The sequence below is a fragment of the Leuciscus leuciscus genome (assembly GCF_965113295.1).
Source record: "Leuciscus leuciscus genome assembly, chromosome: 9".
Lineage (NCBI taxonomy): Eukaryota > Metazoa > Chordata > Actinopteri > Cypriniformes > Leuciscidae > Leuciscus > Leuciscus leuciscus.
Genome location: NC_138733.1, coordinates 21,731,394 through 21,747,062, shown reverse-complemented (window position 1 = coordinate 21,747,062; position 15,669 = coordinate 21,731,394). Strand labels below are relative to the sequence as shown.

Here is a 15,669-nt window from a genome sequence, read left to right as displayed (position 1 = left end):
TTAATCTCCAAGATGTTATTTAACAGTTGAGATAGTTATTTAATGCTTCGCTAACTAGCAGAAGACACTAGCAGGGTTTAAACCCCCGTTGTGCAGGCGGGGGCATGTTGTAACACTGCGTTACAATGTGCCCCTATTAGAAATATGCTATTATATTCTATACTTTTATTAATTTTATTGGGAAAACGTGAGAAAAAGGTGAATAAAGACTGAGAGTCAATGTTCAGAAATGACTAATTATTTATTTGTTTTGAACTATGTTGTATAGCTGTGTTTCCATGTGTTCGTAGTCAAAACTCAAAAATTTGTTTATATTTAATTATTAAAAATTGCCATTATTTTATATGAAAAAGTTTTTTAATTGTATTTTATTTAGAAAATATTTTAGTTTGTTTTGTAGGCTATATATTTTTTATTAGATCAGGTAACATTTTAAGCTGTCATATGTTATGTTACAATGTGCCCCACACATGTTACAATGTACCCCACCTATGGGGCATGTTGTCACATTTCACTTCCATTCTTTCGGGGTATGTCAAGAAAAAAGTATATACTGTATTAATAAAACAAAACCACATAATTGTACTAGACATGTGGGAAATTAATGTGGGAAAAAATAAATACTCTGAACCATAAGTAGATTTACACAAACTGAGAAAGTCAAAAAGCGTTAGGTTGTGCCCCGCTCTCCCTACTACTAGCACATAGTACATCACTTCAACACAGAAATCTTATGCACACACAGTCATGTACACTCTCTCTCATACACACACATGCACACACATATGGACACTCATTCCTGTGACCCAAAGTTCATTCCTGTTACCAAGTGTTCGTTCCTGTTACTATTTTTTTTTTCTACAAAAATAAATTTAAACCACTGTTTCTATCAGTTTTGTTTGGTCCATCATTTATACAATTGTTTAATAAATGAAATTATAAAAACAAAATTATAAACTTGAGGTTTTGGTCTTTTTTATTAAAATACACCTTGCCTTAATATATAGTGATTTTTTTCCCACAAATATCAATTATTTGAACACATAACCAACAATTTATTTAAAATAAACACTTTATTGTGGAGAAAACAAAGGAATTAATTGACATGCTTTTAAACGCTTTTTTAAATGGCACATGAGTTTCAGTAACAGGACTGAGAAAACATGCGTCCATCTTTTGCTTAGAAACCTTGTAAAAAAAAATATATTGTATATATATATATATATATATATATATATATATATATATATATATATAAAAGTTTCCTGAGATTGACCAATACACATTTTGAATAGTTAAATATGTGTAGTATAGATTCACTGTTGAAAAAAGATAAAAAATAAAGTTTAATTTTGAAGAGTTACAACAACCAAATGTCACCCATTTGGTGGAATGGCCCAAAACATATTCATTTTGCTTTCCTAATCCTATAAACATTCAGTCTTACAAAGTAATTGAATTGAAAACGTGTCTCTTCAAGTTTTTACATCTACCATGATGACTCAATGTCATAGCCTACTTTTCCAGAGATAATTTCTTTAAACTTTTGTACAGTGACAATATAAAAGCAATTTACTTTCTTTTGAATTATATAAATGTGAATATATAGCCGCATTTTAATGAGAGGAAAGGGGTTCCTTCTAAAAACCTTTTCCTTATCCCTTAATGCGTCGTAGGCTATCTATGGTATCGACACTTGATTTGTTCACATCAGTTCTGTTCTGTGTTCGATGAGTAATGCCTGTTTCACTCCACACGTGCACTTGTTTGGGGAAAGATGGCGGCTCCCACTAGCGAGATTGAAGTGCTCACTGCGAAAAAACCTAATGGTGAGTATTATTAGTTGAATTTATTAATAGTTCTTCGTGTTGCGGTTGCGATTGAGATGTCTGTCAGCTGTAAAAATCCAGACCTGTCTTTTAAAGTAACGTCGCTTGTAGTCGCTTACTGTCTAATGTGAAATATAATGTTAGTGTCTTATGGGATATATTACTGTCATTATGCGGCATATTCTGTCATAAATGTTCATATGTGATCTATAGTATAGTATGTGTTACTGAGTCTAGTTGTCACAAAGGCTATGTCTTTTAGTCAAATAGCAGAAATGTGTGTTCTTTTAGCAGTAGTTTTTATTTTGGTATCATCTCAAACAACAAATTATATAAATGCTTCCGTATCCATTTTACTGTTTAATGAATTGATTTCTTTTTTATGATAGTTGTACTGTTTACATGAAATAAGGCATGGGACATTAAATACGTTTTGGAAGGCGTTTTCTTTGGGCATCAGTACTGTTTTTGTCTGTAAATTAAAGAGAACTTCATTGTTTCTTGTGAGAAATGATCGTGTTTTCACGTATTACCATCAGTAATGATGCTCTCAGATATATCACATGTCTGTCCTCTTACTGCAACCCCTCTTCCCATCCTTAGTGTTTTCAAAATCACTGTAGATAGGCCTATGTAAAGAAATATTCACTGAAAAAAACAAACAAACGTCTAAACAGTTTGTCAGGTTTCTTGCCCAAACATTGCTGTGTTTTTAGAAGAAATATTGGAATGATTGTAATTTGTTCTTATAGCTGATGCATTTGTTGTAGCCTACTGTGCCTATAGAAAGCATTGAAACTTTGTTTGAACCTCTGGCTCTTAATAGCACAACAATATTCTTTAATGTAAATGGGTGGGAGACATATAAGCCTGAAAAAAGTTTTTATTTTTTACTTCAAATATTAGGCATAAAAAATATTGAGTTGTGTTGTACTGACTCTTGCATTTCCCACAATATATGTGGTCTTTTAGATTTTGTATTTGAAATTGGATTTATTCACCAATTTGTTGCATTCCTGCCTAAAATTGTCATATGGTGTGACATAAAAGTTATTCTATATAAAATGAAAATGGGATATACTCTCCCTAAGTAACTAACTTCAACATAAATTGTTATCATTTCTATCTTAAGATTTAACATTCCTTTTGTGCAGATTCATTAGATTTTGTGTTTTTTTTCTAAATCATCATGCAAAGTAAGTAATCTCTCCTCAGCCTTTCCAGATAGTTTAGATTAATTATGTTAAACCCGGTTATAAATCTATGAAAATGCTTGTGACTCTTGCTGATACTATTTCTCTTGTGTTCCGTTGACTTTTTTAATGATTTATAATTAAGAAAGTATTTTTACTGGCACAATTCTGAATGTCACACCAAATTATATAGTGTCACGCTATATGATGAACTGCACCACTCCACAATTTGTCAATGCAAAAAACTGTATTTTATTTGCATTCAACATTAAATTAATTCCATTCAGTTAACATTAATCAAAAAACATACTAACATTGTTTTAAAACTTTTAAAATTATAAGAAACTCATAAATATGAGTAAATCAAACACCATCTCACTTCAAGAACATTAAATTAAGTATAAAATTGAAAAGAAATACATTAATTGTATAGGTAATTTAATGTTCACTATTAAACATTCACTATTATCATTGAATATGTTTTGAATAGTTATTTATTTATCATTAAAAAAGGTGTATGTAATATTGTGTGACAAATATATCATATTGTGTGACTTAGAAAAACAGTCACACCATATGATACAGTGTCACACCATATGACGTTTGGTTCAGTTAAGCTAATCTCTTGGTTAACTAAAAACAGCTAGCTTATACTTAGCATGTAAATTGCCACATGGCAGGAATGATTTTAAAGAATTAATTAGTAAAATTCGTATAAAAGTGTTTCATTTTTATGTAAATAATGTCACACCATAAGACACAAAACATTGACCACTAGTGAGCATATCAGATACAGAGCAATTAAAAAGCCAGAAGTCAACTCATGACCTTGCAAACCACTCCAGAGATGACACTGCAACTTCCTGGTTGAGTGTGGACCTCTTCATCATAATGATGTCCAAATGATTGCCCGTTCAAAATATAGATTGCAGTGTCACACCATATGACGCCCATTTTACGGACAAAATGTATTTGGCCAGAACTTGCTTTAAAATCATACACACAGACATCAACACTTTCTGTGTCTGTTGAAATAGCCTAATTCTGTTACTTAAACGGTAAATCTATCAATTATTTATACTTTGCTGATATATATATTGTCATGTTAGTAAGGTCACACATATCCCGGACAGTCACAGCACATGACAATTTTGATGTTTAGATAAAAATTTAAAGTAGAGGTCTTTATATACCAACTACAGCTATGGTATGCTGTAATAATATCTTGTCAGAGGAACAACATGAAGATATATATTTTTAACAAATACCCATTTTTATTAGGTTTAGGTTATGACATCATGGACGGGTAGAATTGCATGTCATGTCTCCCACCCAAATATATAAATACATTTGTCATAATTTATTTCACTTAAAGCGTTAGTTCTCCTAAAAATGAAAATTCTGTCAGTAATTACTCACCCTCAAGACTTTCGTTCATCTCCGGAACACATTTTTTTGATATTTTTGATTTAATCTGAGAGCTGTCTGACTCCTCCATAGGCTTCTCTGTAATTGAAACTTACCGGCCCAGAAAGTTGTTTAAAATAGTCCAAGTGACTACAGTGGCTCAACCATAAGTTTATTAAGCGACGAGAATACTTTTTGTGGGCAACATTTTTTTCATTTTGGGGATTTAGGTCTGGATTCTAACTTTTTAACTCCAGAACATTGTTTTGCTGTCAGGTTGCATGTCAGTATGACATGCCCTCTAGAATGCGAGTAAATCACTTGCATAATATGTGGCATAATACTTAGGCTATAATACTATGTATAATACATATTGCATAATATGCTAGGCAACTAAAAGATTTCTTTTTTAGTTTTTTACTACTTTTTTACTAGCCAATGGCTAGCCATAGCCAATGTATCTGATCTACCTAATCTGTTTCTAACTACTGTTAGATCTATCTGAAAAACCTCAAAAACACAGTTTAATGTATCTTTGTACTTGTGTTACAAGTGCTATTGGCTGTAGTTTGATTATTTGTTCTTATTTTATTACAGACTGTTTACTTATCTTTAATAGAGTTTGAAATTTATATTTTATATTTTTTTTATATTATATTTATGTCGAATGTTTTATTTGCATTGTTCTTGCATTCCATGTAAAAATTCTGGTGAGTCAAATAAAAATAAAAATTACTAGCCAATGGCAACTCGAGCGTAGAGGGTTGATTTTGCTGAATTGTTTTTTACCCTTTACCCTCAGAAGACTGAGGGCCTGCTGTGGAGAAATATCCACACAGCATGACCAACATTGTGTTTCTGCATAGTGTTTGGTTTATGATGAACATGATGTTTAGTCTGAAGGTCAATTTTGGCAATCTGTCGAGATTTATGACATTTTTTTCATATTGACTTTCTGTTTGCCAGTCTCCCATAAACTGAACCACCATTTATCCCTAACCATCACTTCCTTGCATGGTGTAAGGGGATTTACAGTCAAAGACCCAGGACCAGAAATGATTGATTAAGACAAGAGTCAGAATTATAATAAATTAAAGAAAAGTTTTACTGAAGATAGTTTGCAGTTTCATAGCTCTTAGAAGTCAGCTTCAAGACTCAATGGAAATTGTAGGCTGCCCCTCTTACAGTTACGCATATCACAGCAATTATACCCTTCACCAAGGTCTAAGATATGTCCTTGCTTCAGGTTGAATGATTCTCATGGCTAAGAAGTAGATAAACATAGTAATTTTCCACACATATACAGATAGACTGAAGCATATCTCCATCAATTATGCAGCTGACACTCGGGCCCTGAAGTTAGGCAAGTCGTGACCTTCCAAGATTTGGGTTGCTGGGCGCCAGCATGTCCAGAACAACAACCCAGTCAATCTCCAATAATGCCACTTATTCCTTTTACCCTGTAACCAAAAAGACTAACACACACACCAACACAGCTTTTCCAAGGTGGGATTTGGCCAGGCTCTAACTATAAACAAAGGAGAGTTGTCTCAAAACATCAAGATAATGCGTTCTTTCTCTCAAGCAGAGCTACACTTTAGTCTAACTGGAAAGTAAGGCTTTAACTGAGAAACGTTCCCTTCAAGGTCCCATATTGTACACCTTTCTGAAGTTTTATTTTAGGTTGTGATGTCCTTACGAATGTATATTTGCAGTTTAAGTACCAAAAACCATCCCATTATATTTTCTACAGCTCCTTTCTCAGGAGCTCTGCTAAGAACAGGTCGATTTTGGCCTGTCTAATTCATATTAATGACCCTCTCTTCTGATTGGCCTGTTGTTTTCTGAGTGACTGAGGCCAGGCCAACCACAAGTTACTAGGGTCATGTATGCTGTAGCCTGCTGTGGCTTGGTGATGCTCACAAGCAAGGTAAATCACCTGTGATGATGGACATTGCTGAGGGAAATGTTATCCGGCCTATATGTTCGAGACGGACTCAGACCCCGAATTGGCGACGACAGGAGACAAATAACCACCTCCTTACTTTCCGCGTTATTGTTAAGAGTATTATAATTACCATTACATCAATGCTGCACACAGATTTAATGTTAACGCTAATTTAAACTGTCTGTAAACAAACAGACTTTTTTTTGGTCAAATTCGATTTAAATGTCCAATATATGTACGTTAATAGCTAGTTATACTGATTTTGAAACACTTAACTGCTTTATAATATGTAACGTTAGCAGACAGACACCGAATGCAGTAATCCATGTAACTATTGCTTTACTACTGATACAGTAATTTGACGTGCTACAATTTATTTTACAATGTTACTTTTTTCTGTAAAAGGTGTACTTGTGGTAAATGTGCAAGGATGCCCACAGAACGCGAGAACATGCTGGAATTGACGCCCAAAGTAAACTTGTAAAACTATGAACTGTAGGGACTGCAGCATCTTTGAGGATTTGCTTCTTTGAAAAACCGGCATTGAACTGTGCCTGATTGACGAAGCGGTCACTTGTGAATTGTGCAGAACAGACGGTTAAGGTCGAACTAATTGCTGTGGCATTTCTGAATAAATAAACATTAGCCACTGTTCTCTTATATTAATGATGTTTGGAAGCCTGTGCAATGACGTAGTTTCCTGACAGTGGGCTGTGCTCGGGGTGGTGACTGAAGGCGGTGACTGAGTAGTTCTGACATCACATTTATATGTGTATTTATATTTATACTGTACTGTATATTGGAATATGCCCACTTAAATTAGCCAGAACTTACACTATAGATGGTCTGTCTGTTGTACTGTAGACTTAAAAAATAAATGAATGTCACTGACAGACTCATTCTGCTAATGGCTGACCTCTCAGTTCAGCTGCTGTCCTGACAGTGTGCTGATTGATTTGTGAAGATTAATTTTGGATCTGAGAAATGATTGTGTGGGCTTTCCTTGTCTTATTATAGGCTAGAGCCCAATCAATTTCTCATAAAAATGAAATGAGATTTTTAGTGGTACTTTGCAATTGCACATATTGTAAATTACACAACAGTGTCTTAAGGCACACTTGAGTTCAGTGATGCTTACAACAAATTCAGTCTGTTTCTCTAAAGCAAATTAGGTGAATTAACTCTCATATTGTCTTTTTAATGTAGTGCGAGGACCGAGGAGAGTGGCAAATCAGATTCCTGATGAGATCCTCAAAGATCCACAGCTCAACGAGGCCATTAAGGCTTTGCCAGCTAACTACAATTTTGAGATCCACAAAACAATATGGAGGGTACGACAAGCCAAAGCCAAGAGGGGTGAGTACATTTAAAATCGTTTTAATCAAAAAGGTTAATGGTTATGCGTTTAAGGTTACATTGAGCTATTAGGTAAAGGTAATGTATTTAATGTTTTATTGAACCATTTACTTTAAGTAAAATGTTTGCAAATAAACTTTTGTTTTGCTGTCTACTTCAACAAAAGAGGCAATGTATTGTAAGTAGTTTGAGCGTGTTGTCATGTGTTGTGTTTTATTTTATGTTATTAGGCTTACAGTTTCATTCCCAGAACATTAGTTATTCAGTTTGTCTGACTATAGAGAATTAAATTGCCCTAAAGTTCATCTCTGTTTGCAGGATAATGCAGCAGCATTACATAAGGTATGTCTCAAGCTTATTGCTTTTATGAGAGCATACATGCTGCATTATTTTAGATTAATGTTCTTCACTATTGTGTTTTTAGTTATATGGACAGAGTCAAGCAAACTGAAAAGCATAATTGCCTTGGAGGTTTCCACAGGCATAAATTAAGATGTGGTCTTTTTGTGGTTCTCTGGAACAAAGTGCAAGCTTCAAATTACTGCAGAGGGTTGCTTTAAGCCAGCTGGGAAAATTGGTGAAATTCATGACATTTAGAGGCATAATTACCTAATTTTGTCAGAACTTTGCTTCAGCAAAATGTGAAGCAAAATATGGTCATTAGCTTATTAACCATCAACCGATCCTGCTGAATACCAAGGGCGCTTTTTCAACAGTCAGAATGACTTTTATTCTTCAGTGCACAGCAGCTTGAAATATTATCTTTGTATTTGATTTTTCTTCAGATTTCTGTAACACTTTACAATAAGGTTAAACTTTGTTAATTCATGATACCCTAGTGGCTTTAAGTAATTAACTTTATATTTTACAGAATTTATCTTGGCTAATGTTAAATTGTACATATTATAATAAGCTGTATAAATAGTTAATATTCTATTGTAACTATATTCAATAGTCATTGTATCTACATATTCTAAGCTAAACATAATAAATATAATAAATGAGGTTTAAGAAAAGTGTTTAATAAAAGTGTTGTTTGTAATTAGTTTATGATGCCTAATGCATTTTAAAAAAGTTTGTATAATTTAGACTTATTGTAAAGTGTTGCCTAGATTTCTACCTTAGTTTAAGAATCTCAGTAAGTCTTAAAGTCTCAATAATTTATTCTTATTTGGAAGAATATGTGACAAAATGAACATTTCTTTTTGTTTTGTTGTTGTGTTTTATTCTGTGTTTTCAGCGGCCAGTGTTTAGTCTCATACGGTCAAAAACTGAAGGTCTCTGGGCTGTTTTGCATCAAAATATGATATATCCTTGGTAGTGACTTCCATAAGTGTTTATTTTTTTCAAAGATCTTGGCAGATTGGTGTGAAATTATTCCCCTCGGAAAGCAACACTTATGGCTTGTTTGAAACCGCTCTAATGAGATGTCTTACAGTTTGTTAGTGAGATTTCAGCAATTATAAGTGGTCAAGTTGTTTTCCAGGGTCGGCCCAAGCTGTCTCACTATAGCATTTTACTGTAGATTATTCCTTTTATTGGAAGTAATTACATCGTATTCTAATGTACGTGCTTTATTTCCTTAAGCTAACCTCAGAGAATTTCATCATCGCATAAAAAAGATGGTGAAATCATGGCTAGCAGCACGCTAATCCTATTATTTGTGCCGTATCATTTATCGTTATGCAAATTTAATCCTCGTTTATTTTGATGCGTCCAATCAAGAGCTGTTTATCTCTGTGTTGATGATGAATTGACTCAGCTTGAAGGCCTTTTCGTGGGTGCCGCGTCTTAGACTTGTGAGTCTTGATCCAGCAACCCTTTGGCTCTTACTTGGCTTTGCGTGTTTAGCCTGCGTTCTTAATCTGTCATAACCGTTGTGATGCCCGAGCACTGCGAGCCAAATGTGTTATTCCAATGACACTGTCCCTAACATGTCAGAACAGCTGAGTCAAAATAGGCCAGTAGTGCAGTTGTTCTAACAAACAGTTTTGTTTCAAGAAATGTCATATGTGACCTTCCATGTTTTTTTAGTCTTCTAATTGGGATTTTTGTCACTTTCACCCAACCGACCTCCTATCCCCTCCCTTTGGTTATGCATCACTGTCTGACAGAAATTCGTCCCAAGGCTCTGTTGTAGCATGTCCTCCGTCATTCTAGTACAGGTGTCACAGAGACTTCAGGATGGGCCTTTACACAGTAAGACGAGGGAAAAAGATGAAGCAGGACAAGGCTTTAGTTGATTTCATTATATTCGGATGCATGTTCACCATAAAGAACTTGTCTGTAGAGTTAAGACCTACATCGATGACCAATCTTTAATCACAAAAAGTCCTAATAATGCACCATAGCCGCAGAAATGCCCAATTTCAAGCCTCTATTGATGTGAATGACAACAGACAAGTGTTTGATGTGCTGAATGTGTTAGCAGGTGGCTTGTGCTGAGTACTTTCATGGGGATTGGAGAGAATGCTACAGTCTGCTGGGCTCTTTGTTGTGGAGGTTTTCATTTTTAAAAGCCCCCTCTATTTCTGGACTCAATGGGCAAAGATCATTTTTGACCATATTGTCTCTCTCTTTTTACGGTTTCCTCTATCTTCTGCAGTTTTCGGCATTATTTTTCTCAAATAGTATTCTGAGAAATATTTAAATATGTAAAAATATGTAAAAATTCCCAAAATGACAAGTTATTTCACTCATAATTGTTTATAGTCTGATTCTGGGCACTGGCCGGTCGATCGGTGCATCTCTAATTTGTATATAGTTTTCACAGCATTTTAGGGGTGTAACGGATCGTAGTTGATGGTTAGAACCAGGCCCCACGATTCGTCATGCATGTGATTTGCGGATTAATTGCAAATTTTAACCATCGATAAAGTGAAAGTTTATCATTTGAACATGTTTTGCCTTGCCAATTTACACATTCAAGCGCAAGAAGAGGCAAAAGAGAACTCAGTTCGGTACCCGCGCGCTGTTATCTGTGTGCATGGCCCCACGCACCTGAAGTGAGCATACAGAGACCCGCGTTTCAGATAGTGCGCAAAGCCCGAATTGATTCCTCTATTGTGTCTCCTTTCACTTGAACGGACACATATGCACACAATTATGTAAAATATACCTGTCCCGGCAAGCATAGACACAGTCGTTTAATGTCTTAAGTGAACGGTAACAGTTGAGAAAGAAAGCGGATGTGTAAAGAAAGCGGTATATTGGTTTGGTGCATTTAGTCTTAAAGTGACAGCAGCCAATAAATACCTGTTGCTGTCTATGTCATTAATTAATTAATCAAATAACAAAACACAGCTTTAACAGTGATTAATTTGTATTTAATTTATATAGTGAACACTATAATGTTATTTTACATTTGAATTATTACGTCTCTGTACCTGAATAATACTGTAAGTCCTTACCTTATTTGTAACTTTGTTCTATTATATTAATCATACAATTGTAATTTTTTGTATTTGTTCTTATTTTATTACTGACTTTTCATTTGTCTAACAATGTTTGAACTTTATTTGTTATGCTATTAGTTTTTCCTCTGACATTGAAGTACTTAAAGTGTGCTTTATGTAATAAATGTAAAGCCAAGGTACATTTGCCCATTTTAATTTTTATACTTTTGCTGATCTGAAAAATGATCCAATCCGTGACTCAAAAACGGTATGATCCAAACCGTGTTTTGTGATCTGTTGCACCACTACTACAGTGAGGAAAATAAGTATTTGAACACCCTGCTATTTTGCAAGTTCTCCCACTTGGAAATCATGGAGGGGTCTGAAATTGTCATCGTAGGTGCATGTCCACTGTGAGAGACATAATCAAAAAAAAAAAAAAATCCAGAAATCACAATGTATGATTTTTTAACTATTTATTTGTATGATACAGCTGCAAATAAGTATTTGAACACCTGAGAAAATCAATGTTAATATTTGGTATAGTAGCCTTTGTTTGCAATTACAGAGGTCAAACGTTTCCTGTAGTTTTTCACCAGGTTTGCATACACTGCAGGAGGGATTTTGGCCCACTCCTCCACACAGATCTTCTCTAGATCAGTCAGGTTTCTGGGCTGTCGCTGAGAAACACGGAGTTTGAGCTCCCTCCAAAGATTCTCTATTGGGTTTACAGGGCCTGAATTTCATTTTGGAAAATGGGGGGGAAATCCCCCCTTAGGTGATTCTTATGGGGGGGGGGGATTTTTAATTTGAGGGGGGAGTTTAGACTTTTTTTATTTTTTATTATTATTACATTTATCTCGCCTAAATGTATGCTCATTCATTTCATTTTTACAATGGGGTAATTTTGTTCTTAAGAATTTACACAACACAAGGAAGCTTGATTTCAGTCTTTGAATTAAATTGAAAAAAAGTAGCACAAATAAATACAATAGAATAGAGATCCCAATAAAGAGAAATAAAGAGAAAAGTGTTTGCTTAGGTACTAGTATTCAGAAATACTACAGAGACTGAATAAAGTAATCAAATGTAAAATAACACTGGGTAGTATTTTAGTCCTGACTAAATTAAATACATAGGCTATTAATCCTGATTCCTTAAAATGAAAGCTCTGTTTTGTTGTTTTGACAACCAAATTAATGACAGACACATATAGCTGCTGTCACTGTAAGTGCTTGTGCACGGATCCTGTTTCATTATACGGTCACGTGCGATTTATGGTTATTTAAGACATAACCGACTGTGTTTAGAGGATACTCACCAAGACCGAAATTGACAATTTTCGCATGTTTTTGACTGTTAAAGCGATATAATCCACGAAAAATCATTTGTTACCCATGACGCGAGCTGTTTGTGAGGCGGCTTTACTCTATGTATGTGTGCAGAGAAGCATCTCTCAGACAGCGCGCAAGTACCGAATAGTTTAAAATCGCGTGAATGTTTAAACTGGTAAGACTTAAAAAGACGTGCAAATGGTAAACTTTAGTTACTCATGATGCAATGCTGGCCCGATTATGCAAGTGACAATTCCGTCTATCCCGACTCTCGAAACGCGAGAGTGTTATCGCCGCCTGCAGCGCTTAACGATTGCCTTGTGCAACCCATGTTGAGAGACGAGAGATAGAAGACGCAGCACCGCTGAATCACTCACGCTGTTTGTGAAATTGCGTCTCGCAGACAGTTTTAAAATGACTGATTTGATTTTATAATCTGTGTGGATTAATTTACCAATACAACCTACATGCTAAAGTGAATCAATGTTTGCGGGAATTTCCCGCATTATAAGTGGGAGACCTGCGGGAATGATTAAAATTATGCGCAATACCCGCAATCCCGCACCGAAATTCGAGCCCTGGTTTAGGTCTGAAGACTGGCTAGGCCACGCCAGAACCTTGATATGCTTCTTACAGAGCCACTCCTTGGATACCATGGCTGTGTGCTTCGGGTCATTGTCATGTTGGAAGACCCAGCCTCGACCCATCTTCAATGCTCTAACTGAGGGAAGGAGGTTGTTCCCCAAAATCTCGCAATACATGGCCCCGGTCATCCTCTCCTTAATACAGTGCAGTCGCCCTGTCCCATGTGCAGAAAAACACCTCCAAAGCATGATGCTACCACCCCCATGCTTCACAGTAGGGATGGTGTTCTTGGGATGGTACTCATCATTCTTCTTCCTCCAAACACGTTTAGTGGAATTATGACCAAAAAGTTCTATTTTGTTCTCATCTGACCACATGACTTTCTCCCATGACTCCTCTGGATCATCCAAATGGTCATTGGCAAACTTAAGACGGGCCTTGGCATGTGCTGGTTTAAGCAGGGGAACCTTCCATGCCATGCATGATTTCAAACCATGACGTCTTAGTGTATTACCAACAGTAACCTTGGAAACGGTGGTCCCAGCTCTTTTCAGGTCATTGACCAGCTCCTACCGTGTAGTTCTGGGCTGATTTCTCACCTTTCTTAGGATCATTGAGACCCCACGAGGTGAGATCTTGCATGGAGCCCCAGTCCGAGGGAGATTGACAGTCATGTTTAGCTTCTTCCATTTTCTAATGATTGCTCCAACAGTGGACCTTTTTTCACCAAGCTGCTTGGCAATTTCCCCGTAGCCCTTTCCAGCCTTGTGGAGGTGTACAATTTTGTCTCTAGTGTCTTTGGACAGCTCTTTGGTCTTGGCCATGTTAGTAGTTGGATTCTTACTGATTGTATGGGGTGGACAGGTGTCTTTATGCAGCTAACGACCTCAAACAGGTGCATCTAATTTAGGATAATAAATGGAGTGGAGGTGGACATTTTAAAGGCAGACTAACAGGTCTTTGAGGGTCAGAATTCTAGCTGATAGACAGGTGTCCAAATACTTATTTGCAGCTGTATCATACAAATAAATAGTAAAAAAATCATATATTGTGATTTCTGGATTTTTTTTTTTTAGATTATGTCTCTCACAGTGGACATGCACCTACGATGACAATTTCAGACCCCTCCATGATTTCCAAGTGGGAGAACTTGCAAAATAGCAGGGTGTTCAAATACTTATTTTCCTCACTGTATATTTAAAAGGACAATTTATTTATTTATTTAACCAAACCACATCTATGTTAGCCAGCCAGACATTCCATTGATCGTACGTGTCTGCATTTGGTTTAGTTTGATGTATTGACCAAATTATAAAGTAATGATTTGCTCTACGTTTTGTTGTTTATTGTTGAGAGCTGCAGGGCCTTGTCTTTTTCACTTGTCTGTAGTCAAGTTGATGTATTTATTGTAGACTAAATTTTGTTTGTATTTATTACCTGTGCCTGCCTGGTCACTGTGTATTCTTTGTCAAATTAGATTTGTATCAAATATTCTTCTGCTGTGGCATCAGCACAAATATCATCTACTTTCATTTCCTGCTATGAAGAGGAGGACTTTATGTATTGATAAGAATACTTCTATTACAGACGTCTTTTAAATGTACTGTAATGTTTTGTTGTAATGTTCTCATGACACTAGTGTACAGCATGAAACCAATGTGCCTGATATGCTTTCCACACACCTTTTCCACACTTATATACATGCACAGTATATTTATAACATTGTTTTGTTGCACATGATGTAGTCATAGCCCCAGAGTTCAGAGTAACAGCACTTTTCAGAGATACATTTCCTGTCTGAAATGAGAGGTTCTTCTGAATGTTTTGACTTGCATAGCACTAACAGTGAAAACTAAACTGGTTTTGCATAAATTGAGGATGAATCAACATGATTCATTCAGGGGGCATCACTATACATAGACATCCATTAGTGCCTTATCATAATGCAAATCTTTGCAAATATCATAAATTGTCTATTAACACTAGAAAATATATTTAAGTAAATGGTCTACTGAAACAAAGGATCAGAGTTCCAGAGAAAAGATGCAATTAAATTAAACTATACTATAAAGAAAGAAAAATATGTGATGTCGCGCAGCTCATTATTTTGCTAAAGGTTTCGAGTTCAAATATGCACTTAAAAAAAAAAAATTCAATTTTATTTCAGAGGATAAATATTAGAAGCCAAGGTGCATTTTATTCTGCGATTTAATTAACTTTACTTGTACTGTATGTCAGTAACATGGCTTCTAGAAGGTCAAGAGGTTTCTTTCCATGGGCAGATAGATGGAAAGCAGCAGCAGTGAGATGGGGTGGCACAAGAGCTGCTCAGCAAAAGATAATTGCTAGGTAACAATTCTTTTTCAATGGGGTTTTCGGTTTCAACTAAATATTAAGCAGCAACTGTTTTCAACATTTATAATAATAATAATAATAAATATAGCTGCAAGCAGCAATTATCGGGGCCAAGCGCAAATAAGACAATAAGACATGCCAACATGGCTGGGAGTGTCAGACCAACTGCAACAATGAGAAATTAAAGACATTTAAAGATGATTTTTGGCAAAATGGCTGAAAAATCATACAGTAATTAAAAGTATGATTTAATGGATTATCAAGACA

The 15,669-nt window shown here is 35.5% G+C and overlaps 1 protein-coding gene across 2 annotated transcripts in view; it reads left to right on the top strand.

Moving 5' to 3' along the window:
* The first annotated feature begins 1,728 nt into the window (after positions 1-1,728).
* dph1 (diphthamide biosynthesis 1) overlaps positions 1,729-15,669 on the top strand; it is a 108,707-nt gene continuing 94,766 nt past the window's right edge. For both annotated transcript variants that reach the window (XM_082180556.1, XM_082180555.1), the window contains exons 1-2: positions 1,729-1,829; positions 7,584-7,733. In XM_082180556.1, the coding sequence (XP_082036682.1) occupies positions 1,778-1,829; positions 7,584-7,733 (202 nt within the window). In that variant the 5' untranslated portion in view covers positions 1,729-1,777. The remainder of the gene's footprint in view (positions 1,830-7,583; positions 7,734-15,669) is intronic.